General features: G+C 41.1%; 1 protein-coding gene across 16 annotated transcripts in view; it reads left to right on the top strand.

The window, feature by feature from the left end:
- Positions 1-3,028: 3,028 nt before the first annotated feature.
- Positions 3,029-22,669, top strand: part of LOC142576623 (uncharacterized) — a 43,688-nt gene continuing 24,047 nt past the window's right edge. For 2 of the 16 annotated variants that reach the window (XM_075686827.1, XM_075686826.1), the window contains exons 1-4: positions 14,049-14,266; positions 15,529-15,580; positions 16,511-16,635; positions 20,813-20,879. In XM_075686827.1, the coding sequence (XP_075542942.1) occupies positions 14,165-14,266; positions 15,529-15,580; positions 16,511-16,635; positions 20,813-20,879 (346 nt within the window). In that variant the 5' untranslated portion in view covers positions 14,049-14,164. Of the gene's footprint in view, positions 3,177-5,465; positions 5,551-14,044; positions 14,267-15,003; positions 15,581-16,510; positions 16,636-20,812; positions 20,920-21,033; positions 21,162-22,669 lie in introns of those variants that run through there. The other 14 variants (XR_012826893.1, XR_012826892.1, XR_012826900.1 and 11 more) reach the window with 12 other exon arrangements.

The raw sequence follows: 22,669 nt of genomic DNA, 5'->3' as shown, positions 1-22,669 counted from the left end.
AGTATGTCAAACGGCAAACTTCTGACTGCTGTTGCAGAAGTCTTGGCGTCACAAGTTGGCGGCTGGACGTAATAATATTTATTTTAAGTCCAGCACGCTTAGGCCTCCGCCACTCCAATCCTACGGGCCATCCTGCTTCCAGCTTTGATCTCCCCACTACCCCTTGGGTGCCCTGGGGATCCTGCGCCGCCTGCTTTATTATAACCTCAGGTCCTCTCCCGAGGCCTCCGGTTGCATGTGCCCTCCTGGAGCAGTGCTTGTAAAAAATCCAATCTATCGTCGTGACTTAAAAAGCGACCCGCGACAACAGTCACAAAAAGCAACAACACCAGTCAGAACCTTGCCTGTCGAACCAAGTCATTCTCACCTAATTATTTAAATGATTAAGCGACTTCTGTAGGTGTCGGTCAATGTCATATTAAGCGACTGGCGAATTTGTTCCCTTTACTGGACGGATCCTGCATCTCGGCATGCATTTTGTAGCTGTGTATTCGTATAGATGTAGGAGCTCGGTGGGAGATCTATTAGTGCAGGCAGCATGCGCTAACACCATGTGGCAGATACTGCTTGATGATTTCTAGTATATCATACCCGCGCGCAGCTATTGTGTGCGCCACAGCCCTTATAAGTTATTTGGCTCAGCCATAAGTTCCAGCTTTGCTCCGACACCACGTGAGTGCTGGTTTCCCATGTCTGTCTGTCCACACAGTTCTTTAAGCTGACAATGACCGCTGTCATCATCGATTTTCATTTTTCGTTGCCAGGATCGTGATCCCCATTTTCACATTGCATTAGTACAAATAATAAGAAAACTTTGACCACTATTGTCACCACTTTGATTAAAGTTCAGGTCCCTGCAATAATGTGCATTTCACTCTATATATATCTATACATTTCTTTTCTTGGGAGTTCTTCGAAAGTATATTTTTTTCACTAGAAGGTTGGTAACAATGAGCACCTCACCGTCATGGGCTACCAGTTTGGTGCAATGTCCCACTCATTATAAAAATCTTATAGATGGATCGTCATTTGAAGAAAACCAATTCTTTAACAAATGGTCCATTCTGCATTATGGTTCTACCTACCTGTCTTCTACAAGCTATGCATTCACATATGAAAGAACTGTATATAATGATAGTGATGAAGCGGTGTATCTGAAATAACCCTTGACATCATCACAGGAACTTGGAAACAGGTACCACATAGTGATAACTCTGATAATCATTAATCATCTCTTATACATGGCTGGACATGTTTTCGTTCGCTTCTGGCCTTCCTTGGGTCACATGATATTTTCTGTACCTCACAATGAGACTTTAAAGCATAGGCATCTAAGGCTTTCACCTTAAAATGGAAAGATGCAAAATTGATTGCTTCAATGTTGCTTCCCATGAAAATGAACTATGTGTACTTTGTTTAATTTATTCACTTGAGAAATGCACATATAATACCATCCATGTTAACATAGCAGCATAGACGGTGACTATGTGGGGGGCTCCGGGGCCCGAGCCCCCTCCGGAGATTTTCAGGGGGGGGGGCTGAGCCCCCCACCCTGAAAAAAAAATTGTAATCTTGGTCCCCCACTTGATTAATGGCTAGCGTCATTACTATTGTAGTGTTGATAGCTCAGATATGTTGAAATAATTTTTGCTCTTCAAAATGAGAAAACACATGACATTGCTGAACTGTGGCTGTTCGTCAACTCTTGATATTAAATAATAGAGAATCTTCTTACCGCCCTCAAATAGTTTGTGCACGGTTTACAAGCTGGAACATACATTCAACAAACTTTCTCCTCAAAACTTAATAACCGCTTCTCAGAATTACAATATTGAAAATTGTTCATGGCAGAACAGCCCTTTTTGCATCATTCTGTGGAGTCTTGATAATAGCAATCCCTTGCTATTGAAAGTTGTAACATTCTTTTCATTAACATTGAAGTTCGAATGCTTTCAAGTCCTTTTAAATAAAAAAAATAGGAGGCTTGGGACATTGTGATATAGGGCCTATCCAGACATTTTTAAACTGCTAGAATAAGAAGTTAACATTCACGAATGTTTGTACTGAGAAAAAGGTACCGAGTTCGATTTATCTAAGCAGTGGTTCATACACACCTCTAACACCACCCCAGGAGGAGCCAGACACTGCCAAATTTTTTCCAATATACCCCCCCCCCCCCCTCCTTACTTTCTCCCGCACCCAAGAGGTATTCGCCAAATGCCAGATAGGTCGGAAGAGACAAAATAGAAAGGCGTCTTTTTGCGCCTCTTGTTCATCGAGCAATGTTTCAGAAAAAATGAGGACATACAAGGCACTGTTTCCAACTAAATCTTTTATCCAAGAAAACCACTATTCAGTAAACTACCACTTGAACATCACTTAAGCAAATTATTAAGCTGTACGAACTTTTTTTGTATCCCCCATCGAAACCCCATTCAACCCAATGCAAATGCCTTTCAGTTTAACAAAATTCAGTACAGTGGCATTTCAGTTCTGTGATCATATTCTGCTACATCATCATCATCATGATTTTTATTTTTACCACTGGATACAAGGCGAAAAAGGGAGAGCCGGGAAAAAAGCCGAAATCTCTTCGGCTTGACAAAGTTCCGGTCTCCCAGACAGGCACGGAAGCGGCTGGTGTAGCAATACAATTACGCATACAGTGTGGATATAAGAGTTTTTTAAACACAAATACATATAGAAATTTTCATGTTATTACATGGAAACTAGTTGTAATACAGTTGTGTCAAATGACTCCCAGTATACAATTATAATCTGTTATCTTGCATATTATTATTTAACACAGACTCAGTTGCATATATTATAGTGGACTTGGAAGCACCGAACGAGTACGGATGCTGATCATATTTTTTCTGATCGCACAGATCGTGCTGTCGAGGACCGGATTCGTCGACGCAGGGTCTGAGCATGCACTGCATCAGGCCTATCTACTGCTACCTCCGGCTGTCTGCCCTGCTGGCTTCATCGGACAAAACAAGTCGCAGGAAGCTGTACCACATGCACTGCACTGGGACCACCTGACCAGCACGGTGACGTCGACGGAGACATCGTGGCACCCGGATAAAAGCAGCAGCCTTTTCGACGTTCCCTTCAGTGGACTTGGAAGCACCAAACGAGCACGGATGCTGATCAAATTTTTTCTGATCGCACAGGTTGGTGACCAGCATTTAGTCTGTTCAGTTAGAGACAACGGCGTAACGTTAACGGTGCTCCCAAGTCCACAATGCTGTGTTGCTATTTTGTGGAGTTGTTTTAATGTTGTCCGCTTAATGTTACTAACATCCGGAGACGAACAAAATCCAGGCCCTTACTCTGATTCAGATTAATGTTCGCAGCAGGAACTAATGAAACACATTCTAAGAGAACAAAAGGAAACGAACAAAACACTGAAAGAACTGTCTTCAAATATCAAGCATGTGGAGACAATAGTTGCAGATTTGCAAGAAAGAATGACAGTTATTGAGAATGAAAGGGGATTATGGAAAGAATGCGAAGACAGGATAGTACACTGCGAGGAATCTTGTAAATCTACCATGATGCAAGTAGAATTTCTGGCATCGAAGGTCGATGATTTAGAAAATAGAAGTAGGCAGAATAACCTAGTAATTTATGGATTAAGAGAGAGCTCTGATGAAGATGTTAAAACACTTGAAGAAGAAGTGCACGGTATACTTAAGAAGATCCTAGGAATAGAAATTAACTCAATAGAACGAGTTCACAGAATTGGTACAAAGCAAAGCCAAAGGACACGCCCCGTTATTATCAGGCTATTCAACTTCGCTGAGAAAAACAAAATATTATCAAGCTGCTTCAAGGTGAAAAACACCCGGATTTCAATATCCGAGGATTTCTCAAAGGAAGTATGCGGCACACGTGCTAAATTATGGTGTTCTGCAGTAAGTGACAAGGCGAAAGGGGCAAGGGTATCTCTGTCATTTGATAAACTAAAAATAAATGGCAACACCTTTATATGGAATGAGTGTGAGGACAGAAGAATTGAACTATCTAAACCGAAAACTTCTGCACATGCTGGCCCAGCAGCTTGCGATGGCACGTGACAACAACGTACGAAATGTATCAGAGTGTTATCACTGAATGCGCGCAGCGTAGTCAATAAGTCCAGCCTACTTGAAAGCATAGTTGCAGCCCATCAACCGCACGTTATAGTCATCACAGAAACCTGGCTTCAGGAAAGCGTCCAGGAGTCCGAAGTGTTTCCACTTTCTTATCGGCTCATACGGAAAGACAGAGAATTGCGGGGGGGGGGGGGGGGGGGGAGGTGTAGCTGTCGCAATTAAATTTAACATAAAATTCACAGTTTTAAACAGCATACCTGACCATGAAAGCGTATGGTGTAACCTTACATTTAATGGAAAAAGCATATTTCTGGGTGGCGTATACCGACCTCCGAATGCGCCCCCTGAATACCTAGACGTTATGCATGATTACATTGCACAACACACTTATTCACGTTCCAATATTATTATCACGGGTGATTTCAATTTACCAGGAATCAATTGGTCTAATCTTTCGCACAACAGCTCTGACGTAGAAAGTGCTGAATCACTATTGTTCATGTCATTTACCTTCTCTCTAGACCAGCTAGTTTCCAAACCGACTAGAATAGCTGGTACGTCATGTTCTGTGCTTGATCTGATGTTCGTAAGCAGTCTATTTCAAAATAACACATTAAAAGTTGAAAATAGCATTTCGGACCATAAAACTATTGTATTCTCCTGTCCGATTTTAGGAAACTGTGAACGCTTTAAGCCATCGATTGCTGTTATCAGGGATTACTCAAGAGCGGATGACAATGCTATCTCAGAATATTTAAACGCCTGCTTTCTGCAGGTTTCATTACTTCATGACGTAAATGAATTATGGTTACGTTTTAAGCATATTGTACACTTTTGTGAAGAAAACTACATTCCCTCCAGAAAGAAAAGAGTGAACAGAGAACATCCTTGGGTATCGCGCGAAATAATACATTTAAAACGAAAAATTAAAAGGAAGCGCAGAAAGAAAACCACATGTGACCTTCAAGATCTCGTACGCTTATTACAAGATAAGATAAACATATGGCCAAGGAGCGTTTTTTCACTGTTACTCTGCCTTCTTACATGACGAATAAACCACAAAAATCCTGGTGCTACCTATCGAGGGAGTGGCACACCGTATCGCAGATTACTGTTTCAAACGAGACGGTTGTTCAGCCTGACGTCATAGCAAGCAAATTTAATGCATTTTTTCTATCTGTATTTAACAGAACTACATTATCATTTCGAGAATCCAATGCCTGAAATAGATATCGACCAACAAGGAATTCTTTGACTCTTACAAAAACTGGATGTAAAGAAACCCTGTGGCCCTGATCTTATATCAGATGCATTTTTGCAAAAACATGCAGTTTGGACGTCAAAATACTTATACGTAATTTACAGGCAATCTTTGGAAACTTCAGTGATACCTGACGACTGGCGAAGGGCCAAAGTAATACCTGTGCACAAATCTGGCTCTAAACTCGACGTAAGTAACTATAGATCTGTTTCATTAACATGTGCATCCAGTAAATTGTTCGAACATATTATTTATAAGGCCATAATATTGCACTTAGAGAATAATAACCTACTATACAGCCGGCAACATGGATTCCGTTCAGGTCTAAGTACTATTTTACTCAGTTAGCTGAGTTAACCCATGATGTAGCTACCACAATAAATAACAGAAGCCAAATAGATGCCATTTTCTTAGATTTTTCAAAGGCCTTTGATGTTGTTCCTCATCCAGATCTTATTACTAAACTAATTGCCATTGGTGTACACGAGAAAACAGTATCATGGATCAAGAACTATCTCGAAAACAGAAAGCAATGCGTAGCTGTGAATGATATTACGTCTGATTACGTCAACGTTTTTTCTGGTGTTCCACAAGGCTCGGTTCTTGCGCCCCTCCTATTTCTGATCTACATCAATGATATTCGTTCATGCTTTCAGCCGCCTATTCGTCGATGATTGCGTAGTGTACGCAACAGTGAATACCAGAGAGGATCAGGTAAAACTAGATGATTCGTTAGCTGCTGTACAAAATTGGTGCAAGATTTGGGGGATGAAACTGAATGCATCAAAAACTACCAGTATCTTCTTCACTCACAAGAAAAATGTGCTTCAGTTTACATACACAATAAACAATATATCACTAAGAAAATACGAGGAGGTCACATATCTCGAGGTCACTCTTACAACGAAATTAAATTGGGAAACTCATATAAATAACATATATGACAAGGCCCTAGGTAAACTACATTTCTTGAGAAGAAAACTTAGAAACACACCTCCTAGTGTTAAATTAAATGCATACAAAACCCTCATTAGACCCTCTTTAGAGTATGCTGACATTATTTGGGCCCCGCACCAGAAGTATTTAACCGAGAAACTAGAACGCATACAGAACTTAGCATTGAGATTTATATATTCACAATATTCACGTCAAACGAGTATTACGAACCTGCGCGTCAAGGCTAACATTCAATCACTGGCTCAACATAGAATGATTTCCAGATTAAAATTTCTATACTTACTTTATCACGGCTCCTATCGAATACCACAAGCAACATACATTCAAGCGCCATTCAGACTTTCTGCCCGAACCAACCATAATAAATCAATACGACACCATCCCAGCCATAATAACACTCACAAGTACTCTTTATTCCCACACGCCATTTCCCATTGGAACATACTACCCTCTAGAGCCGTAAATTGCCCATCTGCCAACGCAATTATTGACAGTATTGAGAATCTGGAATTCGAATGGTGATATTACCTGTATTTCATATGCAGCCTCTGTAGATGCATTCTTATGGTAAACGCTGTTTCTCCTGCTTCCCGGACGGCTCATTTAAACAGTGTATATATTTATTGAGTGTGTTCTTTTTTGTGTGTGCTAATGCTCTTTGTTTTGGATACACTAGTTTCACTTTATTCTTTTTTTGTACTGTATTCCATGTTGTAACCACTCCTGCATGGGCCCAACGATGACCTGCAGTATTGTAAAATAAATAAATAAATAAGAATGCAAAAGCAATATATGTATACATATATATACATACACACACATACATATATAAATATAACAAATTTCACAGAAGTTTACAATAAACACAAGTTAAGTTACCATCAGGAAACATTCTTTTTTTCAGAAATTATTTTATATACTTGCAAATATATATGTGCATCTATGTTAAAAAACATAAAAAAAGAAAATCTGCACATAGGCTGCTGCTTTCGCGACAGACATCACGGCAACGTAGCCCAGGGCGTCAGCCCATCCTTGAATTTTAACAAACGCGAAGACGCCCTTTGCAGCATCCAGTTTACAACACGAAACCCTGCCACGTGGTTCGGGCACAATCACTGCAGCGGAAACCCGGATTCTAGGAATAGTAGTTACAAGTGTGAATGTATAAACAAAATGAGAATATATGATAAGTTCTGCGGAACTGTTGGAGCAGTTAACAATACACATCTATAAGAACAAATTCAATATTTTAGTTTTGTTTAGAGATAACACATCAACATGTTGTTGGTTAAAATAGTTAAGTAGGGACGGTAGTGTATGTTTAAGGCATTGGTAGCCATAATTAGTACGTGAAAAAGGGATCTGCCATGGTGCCTGGTGACGATATGAATATGCACTTCTATTTTGTTGTAGAGTTGCCGGGGCTAGGAATGAATCGAGTTTTCCCAGCATAGCATTTCTATAGCTTAGTAATGTTTTGAATTTATATATGTCACGGGCTCTGATTATTCTGTTTTGTTGGAAAAGCTCTTGCGTATGCTCGAAAAAAGAAACGTTCGCTATCGCCCGAATTGCTTTCTTTTGAAGTATTTCCAGCATTTGAATATTTTGCGCTGTAGTGTTACCCCATATAAGTGAACAGTAACTGAGGTGTGAATGGAGAAGAGCATGATAAATGAGACACTTAACTTGAAAATGTAATGCACTTCAATTGAACACACCAACAACTTTTCGTACCTTTGAGCAAACATGACTAACGTGTTCATTCCAGGACATATGCTCTGCGAGTATTATGCCTAGGGTTTTTATGGATGACGTAAGGTTAATTTTATACAGACCCCACACAATATTCTCTGGCAATGTAATAGAACTTCCCAGAGCATGAAAAATAACGCACTTTGTTTTGGTTTCATTGAGGATGAGGCCGTTTGCCTTAGACGATGCTTGAAGTCCATAACAAACGGAGCTTGCTATAGGCGTTATTGCTTTTAAATCTTTACCTGTAAAGAAAACAGAGCAATCATCTGCATACGTGACAAATTTACACATATCGCTCACTTGTACAATATCATTAATGTAATACAGGAAAAGTATCGGGCCAAGAATGCTACCTTGGGGCACACTTGCTGTCAAAGATTTTATCTGCGATCTGTTCTCATTAATTTCAGCAAACTGATGTCGGCTTTCTAAATAAGATCAGATAAGTTCAAGTGTTATTCCTCGGAAGCCATATTTTTCCAGCTTTATCAGCAGTAATTTCTGGTTGACCCTATCAAAGGCTTTGCTGAAGTCTAAGTTTAACCCTAAAGTCAGAAATTTTTTGTCAGTGTTCTCTAGAATAAGCTCCTTCTGTATACTTAAAGCAGTTTCCATAGACCGCTTTTTCTTAAACCCGTGTTGACAGTCGGTTAGCAGGCTATGTTTTTACGAAAATTTATTAATACAAAAGTTAACAATTTTTTTGAGTCCCTTTGATAGCACAGGAAGTAGAGATACTGGCCAATTATTGCCCATATTATTTTTTTCATCTCCTTTGTGAACTATTACTCTCGCTACCTGCATATTACGCGGGAAAATTCCGGTTGACAAGAAAATATTAAAAATGTGCATTACTGCAGGTGCAAGTAAGTCTATGACGTACTTAATTGGCCTAATTTCTAAATCATCTACGTCTCGACTATGGCTATTTTTCGAGGGTGAAAATGTTGTAATCACCTCAGCGATGCTAGTAATCTTTAGGAATAAAGATTCTCTTAATGAAGCGGCATGTATTGTATCTTGAATGTCGTGATCTATGCATCCTACTTTAACAAAAAAATTGTTAGAACGGTCTGCAAGTTCTGTACCACCTACAAAAGTGCAATCAATGTTCAACGTATCTGTTTGTGTATCGACTGACTTCCGATTTGGTGCTTCGTTTATTTTTTTCCATACTTTGTCACTTCTGCTATTACCTCCATGGAGTTGTTAGTTGAGTTTTCTTCTCTATTAGTTGCAGGTGTGCCTAATACAAAGTTTTCACTTTAACCTCCTTATTTGCCTTTCTTCACTCTCATTTCCACTTGAGAATTTTGAACTTTGAGTGCCTATAACCTATATTAGGAAGTAGCCGCTAGCAACACTTGGGAAGCAGTGTTTTTTTATTTTAAGCATGAATGACATTGTCATTCACTGAATTTTGTGTGTAGTGCACAAAGCATCACATGGCAATAATTTCTTTGTTGAAAGAACTATAAAAGACACTGGTAAAAAATTACTGCATAATGCATTTGGGATTTTTTTTTATTTATTTACAGCATACTGCAGGCCGTGTGGCCCAAGCAGGAGGGGCATGGTAACAAATAAAAGTACATGTATAAAAGGCAGAATTGCAAAAATATGAAATTCAAGAAATGAAACAATATAACACGAAACAGCAATGTTAGTTAAGAAATACTAATAATATGAGTTTGAATTGATTCAGGTGAGTTCAGATGATAGAAAGGGATGAGGTTCCATTCTTCTATGGTTTGAGGAAAGAATGAAAATTTAAAGAGGTTTGTCCTGGCAACGTAAGGGGAGAGAGCGAGGGGGTGGGAATGACGGGTTTTCCTGGATGCGGAAAGTGTTATGTGTGAACTAGGATCTAAAGAAAATTTACGGTTTATCAAGGAGTAGCGGAACTGCAGGCGCATTATTTTTCTCCTCGTTTGAAGGGTGTGAAAGCCATTTGTCCGCAGTAATTCAGAAACAGACTCTTCGCGGCCGTATTTGGAAAAAATAAAACGTATGGCTCTTCTCTGTATCCTTTCAAGGGCGTAAATGTTGATTTTGGTAAACGGGTCCCAAATAACGCACGAGTATTCCAATTTGGGTCGAATAAATGTGGTGTAGGCTAAGGATTTTACTTCATGGGATGCATGTTTAAGCTTATGGCAAAGTAGACATAGCTTTCTGAAAGCAGCGGAGGCGGTAGCAGCAATGTGGCTATTCCAATTTAGGTTGTTAGTAATTGTAATTCCAAGATAGTTGTACTCGCTCACTTCGGCCAAGGGATCTTGGCCAATAGAATAAGAAAATTTTAGGGGTAGTTTTTTGTTTGTTATACGTAGAAGCACAGATTTATCTGAGTTAAGTTTCATTCCCCACTTGTTGCTCCACTCAAGAATGTTGTTTAAGGCTAAATGAAGAGATAGTTGATCATGAACTGTATTAATATCAGTAAAAATGATACAATCGTCTGCGAAGAGACGAATATTGGATAAGTAAGTTGAAAACCCTGTATTGTTTTTAGAATGCTTTTCTTCCCAATTGGATGTTTTACTGGAAAACATTTTGCAGCAGAAATTATGTTCCTGTGTCATCCTTCCAAAAGGCATAGTAAAACTTGTGAGCCCACTTAGTGCCTGCAAAACTGAATGAATTGGTTTTATGTGTAAGTATAAATTGCCCAAATTATACAGAATTTTTTAATGTTAATTATTAAGCTCAAGGATGTAATTAATGCTTTGAAACATTTGTTCTATGCTTCCATATATGTAAATGTAAGCTTTCACACAGTGAACACACTAAATTAGAATTATGCCTGCTATCCATGCTTTTTGCATGTTAAAGGAACTTGCATGCTTTTGCATGTTTAGGAAATTGCCTTTCATTCTGTTTATACAGCATAATTTTCTCACCTATACTAGTAGCTACAGTGTACTGAGGTTGAGTGCCAAGGCAAGGAACCCGGAAGTTTTACGGGAATAACTACCCAAAATTACTGTAGATGGATCTGGCAGTGGGAGCGGTTCAGGAAGTGCACTGAAACTTCGAAATTAATGTTCAGTGTGACCTGCAGCATCCTGGAGTGAGGGTCTGCACTGGAAGGAAACTATGAAATATGTTAGCAACTAGTCAAACATTGTTTTAACCCCAATGAGTGCTTTTAATGGTGCATAATGGGAAAGGACAACCAGTGACATCGATGCGAGCCTTCAGACTCTAAAGTTTGCTCTATGCATTCCTCTGTGTCATTTCATCAATGGCAACAGAGCAGGCGCGTATGCAGTAATTTTTTTTTTTTGGGGGGGGGGGGGCAACCATAGGTCTCCTTCCTATGCAAATTAGGGGAAGGGTACCTTTATTATACAAATATGAATAATGCCGACCATTCACCATAAAGACACATAAACCCGAAAAGAGAAATGAAATAAGGTGCATCTCACAGGTAGGCCTGTGAGATGCACCTCTCCTTTACATGGCAAACAAGGAACCCCATCAAACGGACTCACACTGGAAAGAACCGCAGGAAGAACACTGCCAAGAACAAGTAAACAAGTGAAAATGTAAATTAAAGATTTCTATAGTAGAATACATAGCAACCATGGCACATGAACCGCGCGGGGTTGTGTTACTTAGCCAGCCAATCACAAAAGCAAACAAAATCATCGTCATGTGGCCTTTTCAACAATGCATCGTACTTGATAGATCAGGAGACTCTGCTGTTCTTGAAGAGCCTTTTATCGGCAGAAGGAATGAGGTGTGCAACAGACATGGACAAAGTGTATGGAGTCTGAGCATTTCACTCTTCAAAAGTCTGCGGTACAGTTCATTTCACTGCTGAACCAGTTTTACTCATGAAACTTCACTGCCAACTGCACTGAAACTTGAAAACAAATAGTTGCAGCAAAGCAAGCATTTTATAATTTTCAGTTGAATAAAGAATTCGACTTTCGCCATTATTTTATTTATTTATTTTATTTACAATACTGCTACTCTCACTTGAGAGCGTGGCAGTTGGGCGATACAGTAGACATGTATATGAATACGCATTTAGGCAGAACAGTTAATTGAAAAAAGGAAGAAAAAAGAAAACAATTGCCCGAGGATGGTAATATAAGAAAGAAGCTTAGTTTAGAAACAAAAATGCGAGTTTTCACATGACAATTAATTAACATGATTCTGGCAGTTAAGAACACGTAATTAACTAGCTTATACATAAAATAGGAGCGAACTGAAAGATAACACTTAACGCGTGAAGAAATTTTAAATTTGTGTGAAGGGATACGCTTTAAAGCATACACTTTGAGAGCGAGAAGACACGAATGGAAAAAGAAAGAACAATATATGCAAGCAATCAGCAGGAAATGGCAGTTATAACAATTATCTTAGGACTAGCAGTAGTACAGTAATGAAAATTTATTTTCATTATGGAAAAAGAAAAGTGGGAAGTCGAAAGCAACACAATGCGAAATTTCTGACAATGACACGTGCGATGATAAATTGTTTTATTTACGCACTGCAGCTTCCACTTGTGAAGTAAATTCGGACAACGATTCGATGGCGGTTATAGCAGGATCAAGTCGGTTCCATTCAGCAATTGTAAGGGGGAAGAATGAATACTTAAACGTGTCATTGTTGCATGTGTATTCTGTTAAAGTGTGCGCATGTTTGTTACGTGTTTTTCGAGCCTCAGAAAATGAAATGTACCTGGACACATCTATCTTATAGTTATTTTTTAGAAGCTGAAACAAGAACTTCAGGCGAGCGTGTTTTGCCCTGGTAGATAGCATTTGCAATCCAGACTGTGTTAGAAGATTAGTCGGTGAGTCAGTGCGTATATATTTGTTGTGAATGAACCTTATAGCCTTTCTTTGTACTGCCTCTAATTTTGTTATGTTAGTTGTTGTATGAGGAAACCAGACTGTATTTGCATATTCGAGAACCGGCCTAACGAACATTGTGTAGGCCAGTAGCTTCGTTGATGTTGTAGAGAGCTCAAGGCTTCTTTTGAGGAAGAATAGTTTGCGTAATGCTCCTGCCGTGATATTCGAAATGTGTTTATCCCACCTGAGGTCTGAGGTTAATGTAACTCCCAGGTATTTATGTTGTTCAACTTTAGTTAGTGGTATGCCGTTAATCTCATATGTAAAGTCTTGTTTTCCTTGTTACGGTCATGACCATAGACTTTTTTACGTTAATTGACATCTGCCAATTAGAGCACCAAATAGCTAGAGTGTTGAGGGATGCATTAAGTGCGATGTTATCGTTATAATGAGTGATTTCACTATAGATAACGCAGTCGTCGGCGAACAGTTTTATATTACAACCAATGTTAGCTGTGATGTCATTAATATAGATTATTAAGAAGAGTAATGGCCCAAGAACTGAGCCTTGGGGAACTCCGGAAGTAACGGTGACAGTGTTAGGTGGCATTTTTTCGTAGGTTACAAATTGTGAACGATTGGCTAGAAATTCTTTTATCCAGTCTGAAAGGAGCCCTTTCCCAACAACACTTTCAACTTTAGCGATTAATTTGTTATAGCATACACAATCAAATGCCTTAGATAGATCAAGTAAAATCATGTCAGTCTGGCCGCGGTGATTGATAGTATATGCAAGATCATGGACTAGTTCTGTTAGTTGGGTTATTGTTGATAAACCACTGCGAAAACCATGTTGGTAGGGAGACAAGAAGCCAATGCTCTCTAGAAAAATTGTTATGTGCTTTAAGATTATGTGCTCTAGAAGCTTACAGGATGTACTAATTAATGAAATGGGTCTAAAATTTGAAATTTCTGCTGTGTCGCCTGATTTATGGATAGGCATTATCTTTGCAATTTTCCAGTCGTTCGGTAGCTGTGAAGTCGTGAGTGATTTACGAAAAATTATGCCGAGGTATCTAATGCACCATTCCGCATACCTTTTCAGAAAGTCGTTAGGTATGTTGTCAGGACCGCTGTCTATTTTAGGGTCAAGATTAAGCCGAAGATTAAGTATGCCAGCGTCCGTAATGTGTAATTCGCCAATGCTTACGCCCTGTCTCGTTAGAATGGGGGGAATAATGTTATTGTCTGTAGTAAATACTGATTGAAAAAAAATGTTATATGCGTTGGCTTTCGCAGTTTCTTCCTCTGGGCTTAAGTGGGACGCTTCTCCATCATTGGTGCGAAAGTGCCTCCAGAACCTTCCGGGATTATTAGTAAGAAAGCTCGGTAACTTTACATTAAAATAATATTCTATTGCTCGTTTGGCTGCAAGCTTGAATTCCGCGATGGCATTAGGAAGTTTCGTCACCCTGGATTCGTCTCCTCCTTTAATTTTTATTGTTCTACGCAGTCTTTTCAGACGGCGCTTTGCCTGAATTACTTCTTGGGTTATCCAGGGATTATTTTTTGGCGGCCGCTTGGTTTTAGTGGGCACGTAGTTCGTGACGCAGTAGAGGACGATAGATTTGTACTTATACTCGCCTATTATACTTTAATAGGCGAGGGAAAATGTATAAAATTATGCGCTAATAATATTATTTTTGTGGTTACCACCTTATTTGCCAAACAGGAAAAGTTTGAAGTATGAATTATTTGCAGCCTCGCAGAGGAACAATGGCTGGCGGTTATGAGGCCGTGGGCGGGGCTTCGCTGCATACTTAAGTTGCATCCGACTATAGTTTCGTTTTTTGAATTACCTCTAGATGAATTATAGAGAAATATATATTTGCGGAACAATCACATTTCTTTTGGATCCCTCGTTTACTGCTCTACCAAGTGCCAAAACTGACTCTTATTGTTATTTGGGAGGTTGTGTATCGATGCGTGGCCGCCAGTCCCGTGCAACCGCATAGAGCGCAGGACGCTGCGGCTCTAGACGTGAAGGTTAGAAAAAAGCCCACATAAGCACAACAGAGAAGTGGCAACATTAGGCGGTTTGACTGTAACTGTACAAGCGTCATTCAAGACACGCGGAATTGCTCCCCACTTCTGGCGGCGTTTACAGTAACGAACGGCACACGCGTTATCAGCATGATAGCATTGCCTGTTACTTTCCTGTCGGGAATGATAACGCGCATGCCGTTCGTTACTGGAAAGTACCGGGCTCGCCGCGTTAAAGAAAGGAAATGCGGACAAGCAGATGACGATTATCGTTGTGTGGCAAAAGGGTGTAATTATGGGTAAGAGTGTATGCTAGCCACCATACCCTTAGTATAAACATATCTTCTCTGTAAAAAAAAAAAAAAAGTTTAACACAGTGATTTTCGTCTGTCGACAAAAAAAAAAAAAAAAAAAGAAAAGTCGCTTCCAAAGATTGTGCGCATCTATAGCCAAGCCGATCCATGCCTAAAGCTTCCCAAAATGGCCGACTGCATCGTCGAAATCGTTAATACACTCTAATCGTTCACTTGATTTTTCGCTGCATTGGAAATGCAAGCTTTAATTTCGCCGAATGAAATGTCTCGACGCTTTTCAGCGCCCGTCTCGTGCTTCTGAAAAGAGCTTGCGGTATTGGCGTGAACAGACAGGCAAGTGGACGTATTTATTCTACAGTTATTGAACAGTTACTTATCGATACATCTTGGAAGTTAGCCTACAAGCTGTCGTTAAATGTTCCGTCTTTCACTAGACCTTGTGCAGCGTACTCTCAGCTCAATACGAAATTCTTGACTGCGTTCTCGAGTTTTGTATAACGGTAATGAGAAGGAGTTAAATAATGCACAGAGGCAAGGTTTTGTCTGGTCTTGCAGGAGTCCCAGGTGCTTTTTGTGCCGCGTACACTGTCGCAATCGTTACACGTCTGAGGAACCAGACCGGCGGCGCATAGGTAAAGCCGGCTGCCAGTGCAAGCCGCAGTCCCCCTACATTGTCGCTATAAAGAGGAAATTTGTACGTGTACTAAGTGTACGCAACGTTTCTTTGTTTAGTATAATTTGGCGGTGCCTCCAGCAGACAAAATGTGGATCCCGTACTGCTCCTTCGGTTTGGGCTCGGCAATGCCTCCGCGTGGGGGGCGCGTTTAAGAGGAAGCTTTAGCTCGGGTGTTCCAATCTAAATACATATAAACGGAGTATTCGTTTTTCTCGGCAACCACTGCACCAAATTTGACGAGGTTTGTTACATTTAAAACAAAAGCTTAGAGTCTAGAATTTCTGCTGGGTACACAAAAGATTTAAGCGAAACAATTGAAGCAAAGCGGGGCATGGTGCTTTCAGTGCCCAATTTTTTATAGAACATGTAGTTTTCCATTATAAAGGGGACTGTAATGCGATGTCTTTAAGTAGGGGGTTGTCATATTCAGAGTCGACCTATGTTTCAATATGAACGGGAATGAAGTGTTACGCAATTCTATTAACGAAATTTACCTCTGCTGTTTAGCTTCCATATTGTGCGTAGAAGCAACAGTGCGTGCACTTTCAGCTGCTCAGTTTATCTTCAATGCTGCTCTCATTTTGTAGAGTTCATCACTTGTGCATGTGCAACACATTGGCGGAGGCAATACGAACTGCATTTCTCACTAGCTGGACAAGTCGGAATGGCAATGCACCTTGGAGAACAAGACTCGAATTGTGAAAGTCTGGTGGTAAGTCTGAAGTAATATATTTTCATTTATATTTGGTGTTAACTTTCCAGCGCACTTTCTATCCTATTGAAGAAACATTTAGCCCCGTTTGGCCTGTTTTTTGAGGGCCTTACATCAGGCCCCCTAGCAAGTTTTAGTTTACACTGCAATTTAAAGCTTCTTGAGACCCAAATACAGCCATGGGACATAATTACTTTTCAAGCTGGTTATTATTGCCTCCAGGCATGTTACGAACATGAAAGATGTTTTTTTAATAACATAGTTTTAAATAACTGGCATCTTCTTTAAATGTCACAGTCATACGTAGACAGGCTAAGAGCTGCATCTCCAACAAGTGAACATCTCATGTTCGCTATGGTAAAAACTGTATTTCATTGCCTGAACACAGAGGTGAAGATGGAGTTATGTGTAGTAGACTGTTACTTGGCTGCTGCATCCTGGATTTTCATGCATTAATGAGGAATTCAAAACAGACTTCAAGGTTGCTTCCTGCTGTTTGTGACAATGCAGAGGTCTAGATCAATTCAGTGTGAAATGTCTTGAAAGTAGATGAGAAGAATATGAGTGAACCACTTTCGACAGTTCCACATGCATTGGACTTCATATCCATGATGACTGTTTGGAGTAATGACTTCAGACTTCTGGCATTGCTTTACCGAAATAATCTTTTAAACTGGTTTATTATTAGAGGAGACAGAAGAAATTGAATGCCCTCTTACCACACCACCATGAGGTGAGCGTGACTGCCAACAGAGACACACTCTCCCTCTGCCTGGAGTAGCATCCGCAAGCGACGTTCCTTCCTCGCCTTGTCACATACTGGAGCCGAAGAACCACATCGGGTTCACGTGACTAGCACCACCCGCTTTTTTTTTTTTTTCTTATCCATTTTTGTTGCGTGGCACATTTTCCACCGTGGCATTGTGCATTCTGAATTGGGTGATTTACCGAAGTAATGCGTCATGGCGAGCGACACGACTGTGTTTTGCGTCTCACTGTTTGTTTGTGTTGCCTTGACTCTGGCTGGGTGTGGCGCTTTCTCGAGAGGGAGGAAAGTGGCGTTTCATTTGAAATTTCAGCTGTCTGTATGACATGCACAGATTTGTCATGAATATCTGTGTCATGTGCTGTAAGGCTGTAAACTTAAGAACAGCATTAAATACATTCTCTTAGTGGTGAATGCAACGCATATTTATCTTTTGCGCACAAAGAAAATGTGAACAGTGTACAGTGCTCCCACTTCTGTGTCAGTCTGATAAAAAGGCCAACAAAGAGTGATACTGCACTAAATCAAGTATCTTGAAATTTGGAGACATACTAGGGATGCTTCTGCAGCAGACATGATTGACCAGAGAGGTTAACAATGTACAGCTGCTTGCGGTGACCAAATGCACAGCACCATCAGTTTTGTGCCATGCTATAATTCTATCAAAACCGCCTAAAATTCTTGCAGCTTTTTAAGAAAGGATTAGTGGCACATAACAGTGTGCCTATTTTTTCCTGTTTATTGAATGTATATTTTGCTCCCACATAGCTGATGTGACTCAAAGGTTTATAGTCCTGAAAGCTTGTTTGCTTTGTTATGAATGTTACCAAAAACTTACGTGTGCAAGCATCCCTCTGCCCACACTGAACGCAGACACAGTGAGTTTATTTAGTATGGAAAGCTAAAACAATGTAGTGGCTGCACTATTGTTATGAATCTGTCGTAATGATAGATGTTGCTGATTTTATGTAGTGCTTGTTTTCATCACTCAGGATATCACCCAAGATGCTCAGAGGCAAAAAAAAAAAAAAAATATGTATATAATGTTCACAAGATATGGTTATGTGACGAGTAGAGACTGGGTGATGGCAGCCGATTGAGGGAACGAGCTCGCCTGTGGATCTTGCAACCACAAGAGGTTCAAGTAGATTTTATCGCATTAGTGACTAGTAACAAGTGACTAGAAAAAAAAAAGCCTGGGCATGTCATCAAAAGATACCACTGGGAACAAAAGTCTATGGATCTACACGCACCATGAAATACCCAATTTTTTTTCTTACTTGCCATGTTGGCATACACTGGTCCACAGTAAAGTTGCAGAATGGGGCGGGCCCTCCATTTCATTCCTGCTTGACAAAGTTGAGATCTCTTAATTCCACTCTTTTTAACTCCCCAGAATGCCAAGAGTTGTACCATTCCTCCAACTTTAAATGAACTTCTTACTATACTGGCTCTTTCAGTATCTACCTATAGGTCACTATCTGTGCCGTGGTACTTGCCAACAAAATGGTATTCTACTTATTGTGAAATTCTGAAGTACTGGAGACTGTTCCAATGACGAGCTTTAATTGCACCTAAACACTAAGCTTTAGTTGCCAAGAATGATTCTATTTAGCAAGAGAATGCTTGGACTATGACACAAGGATGGAGGCCAAAAAGTTACTGCCCTTCCACTGCTGCGAAGTGGGGTGCAAGCGAAACTTGGGATCTGCGGCTCTTCGTAACGCCTCACGGTGAGGGCGGCACGTCAACGTTGACCCCTTTCTCAAGTTCCCGGTGGCATCAATCAAACACTGCCTGTTCTTTGGCCAAAGGCACAACACGTGGCCTGCTCTTCGGCAGAACAGACCAAACGCAGCCTCCCCATCTGACTGCTGGGCCTGAACTGGTGTGGGAAACTGCGGGTGTCAGGCGAGCGAACACACCCTTTCCCTCCTCTGGAGGAAGGGGACGCCTGTGATTGGCTCATGCCTTGCGCTGCTTCTACTTACCCACCTTAAAGGCAGCGTTTGATGAACTGACAGTGGCTGAATCAGTTAGCATGGTGGTCTCGCAACCCAGAGGTCGGTGGTTCGAATCCGCAGCCTGATACGCAATTTCTATTTTTGCGCAGCTTGGGTTTTTTCGCACGGTAACACCGACACCAGTGAGGCAATACAAGCTTCTGTTAAAAAGGTCACAAATGGTTTCATCTTATGCCAGTTCCTGTTGATGTGGACATTCAGTGTTATTTTTCACTGTCAGAAGTATCCTTGAAGAAAAAAGGGGAGGGGGGCCAACAAAGTATCAACACTAAAGAAGCAACGTCGACGTACATGGTAGTTGAAATAACTCGATGATTAAATGTTGATTATGCTGTCATGTACGATGCACAAATTGTGAGATGGATTTGGCGAGCTTCAAGCTCACCTGTCAGCACTCTCGTTGGTAAGATTAGCATTTCCTCTCTTCAGCGTTGACTGCTGCATTGTGGCGTGGTGGAGCACTGCCATTACGAATCCCGTCACAAACTATGAGCTACCAAGCTGCACTAAGACCAGTGCACCAGTTTCACGTCTGTGCGCACTCAAGGATGACAGCACGCATTGCATGCGCACTCAGATGTGCATACATACAAATTCTTGATTACGTCTCTCATTGTACTGTTACACTAAGGTACGTTTTAATACTGCATAAAATTACTGCTTAATTTGCACATCACATAGCATTAATTATAAACAATTCAGCATGTGCATATTATAGCCGGCTATAAAGAAAAAAAGTTACAGAGCTCCTTCCAACATATCATGCTATGTTTCGCAAGCTGTTCCAACAATAAAATAGATGATTGCACAATGGTGGCCACTTTTCATAAGTTAACTTTGCTGGAATACATCTGTGTTAGTGGCAAAGCATACGAATTTGGTTTCGTGTCTTGGTGAACTGTGCTATTTCCGGCCCAAATTTCTTTTTAAAGAGTTGCACGCATTCATCATCATCATAATCCTATTTTAAAGTTCAATGCAGAATGAAGGTGCCTCCCTGCAATCTCCAATTATCATTGCCTTGCACTAGCTGATGCGAACTTGTGCTTTCAAATTTCATCATCTCACCTAGTTTTCTGTCATCCTTGACAGAACTTCCCTTCCCTTGGCACCCATTCTGCAACTCTAATGGTCCACTGGTTATCTACCCTATGCATTACATGGCCTGCCCAGCTTCATTTTTTCCTCTTAATGTCTACTAGAATATCGACTATCCACACTGCTCTCTTCCTGTCTCATTGTCATTTATCATTGCATTGCTCTTTGTACGGCCCTTAACATGTTCTCGAGATTCTTCGTTAACCTCCAGGCTTATGTGCCATACTGCATGCTTAGAAGAACAACGTGTCTACCAAGTTGACATTATCAAATTCCCTGATTTTTTCAGGTTTCACAGAACTTTGTTTTATGTCAAGATGGGCTGACACCATGTCACCTGATGCTGTCACTCTCTGGTAAGCATGTTAAAAAAATAAAAACAATCCAGTTTGAACAGTAAGGAGTAGTGTTTATTTTATTCAAAATAGAAAACTGAAAAGAGGGGTTTGTAAAATGCACAGCTACTAAAATATCTTCGAAAGAAACTCGGTGCCCTTTTACTCTGTGAAGGATGACCAGCAAAGCTGCGTACGTGGGCCCCTTAATGGTGAACTGCACCTCTACCGCGGGTCGGCCTGGTATTGCACTACCTATGGGATTGGCCCATGTGTGGGGGAGTGCTTAAAGCCTGCTTCATCTCCGCCGCAGGTTTCACTGGCATTTCACGACCTTCGGGATCAGCCCACATATGGGGAGTGCTTAATGCTTGCTTCACTTCTGCCTCGGGTTGGCCTGGTATTGCACTTTCTTCGGGATCGGCCCACCGTATGAAAAATTTTTGGTCTATGCGCGGACGCAATCTGCCAGATCCTCACCATAGACAGCTTCACTGTAAAAAAAGTGGTCTAGCTCACGGCAACTAGAGTTTAAAACATTTTAAAATGCGAATAAAAAGAGATGCATACAAAAACAAATAGAGCTATTTGTATCAACTGATAGCAAGCTCATTGGTATCATGCCCGAACTTTGTCACATATGAGATTCTCCAAGCAACTGGAAAGTCAACCTCAACTGTCCTGACATACTCTCAGCCTGCGCATAATGCCTCAGTGTTGCATTTCACTGCTTTAAGGGATTTATTTTGGTTTGGATGTGGGTAACCTGCATCTTAGCGTCAGCCAACACTTTGCTTCTTGAGTGCAAGCTCCTTCAAAGAGGCGGCGGCACAGTTCCTTTCCTGATTATTCCTCAATGCAATGGTCCTTCCTATTCTTGTCCTTGTTACGCTGCGTGTTCGCCCCATGGATGAAGCATCCTTTTGGTCAGTTGTACAGTCCGATTTTTCAGACTCCCTAAGGGCCGCTACAATGTCCGACAAAAAAAAATGAATGCATGTCTTTTACTGCCCTTAAGGGCCCAAATCGCCACAGGCACGTCCGAAAAAGCTCTGAAGGTCTGCCAGTACACTTATTAGGCATATAGGTGCTTGCACTCTGACAGGAGACGGCAAGTGCACGCGAGTCTAACAATATATGTGCTACATCCCATACACTTCACCGCGTAGCATCACTGTGCTGAGGCAAAGCTGCCTTTCGAGGACTAGCAATATGCAACGCGCCGTGCTTTACGAGGATTGCAGAGGCAGAGTGGGTACCTTTGCTGACAGCGGTGAATTCTTTCAATGAAAAAGACAGCACGGAATGTCAAGAACCGTAATAGCATACCTAGGCCTAGCGTTCCCGCCATGGTGATTACAGTGGCCAGTGGATCTGCGTTCACGTGAGAGTGTCAGTTCAAGGTGGTGAGATAACACGGCAGTGTTGGCTTTGATTAATGCCATATCAAATCTGCAGTTGCAGCACATTCGGAGTGCGGATCAATGGTGAATATGAGCGAATATGTTCGCCCCTTGCTGGATCCCAATGCCCGGTCGTTCACGCATACGGTCACGCGAACGGTGGCTCTTTCGCACAAGGCCTCACGAGACGATCTCGCAGAAGCATGGATCGGCGCACGGGCGGCACGTCCGTGCTGCTTGCCGTCCCGAACCAAAGAGGAAACGTGTTCTCCCTTGCGCCCCCAAGTAACCCGGCCATGAGGCAGCGTTAGCAGCGCTACACTCGTGCCATCTCTCGCGTGGTCTGGGGCCCGCGGCGAAGCCGCAATGCAGGAGACGGAAGCTATGCGGGAAAAACAACATATCAGG

Source organism: Dermacentor variabilis, chromosome 3, assembly GCF_050947875.1.
Source record: "Dermacentor variabilis isolate Ectoservices chromosome 3, ASM5094787v1, whole genome shotgun sequence".
Taxonomy (NCBI): Eukaryota; Metazoa; Arthropoda; class Arachnida; order Ixodida; family Ixodidae; genus Dermacentor; species Dermacentor variabilis.
Note: the sequence above shows the minus strand (reverse complement) of the source record. Positions and strands in the feature narration are given on the sequence as shown.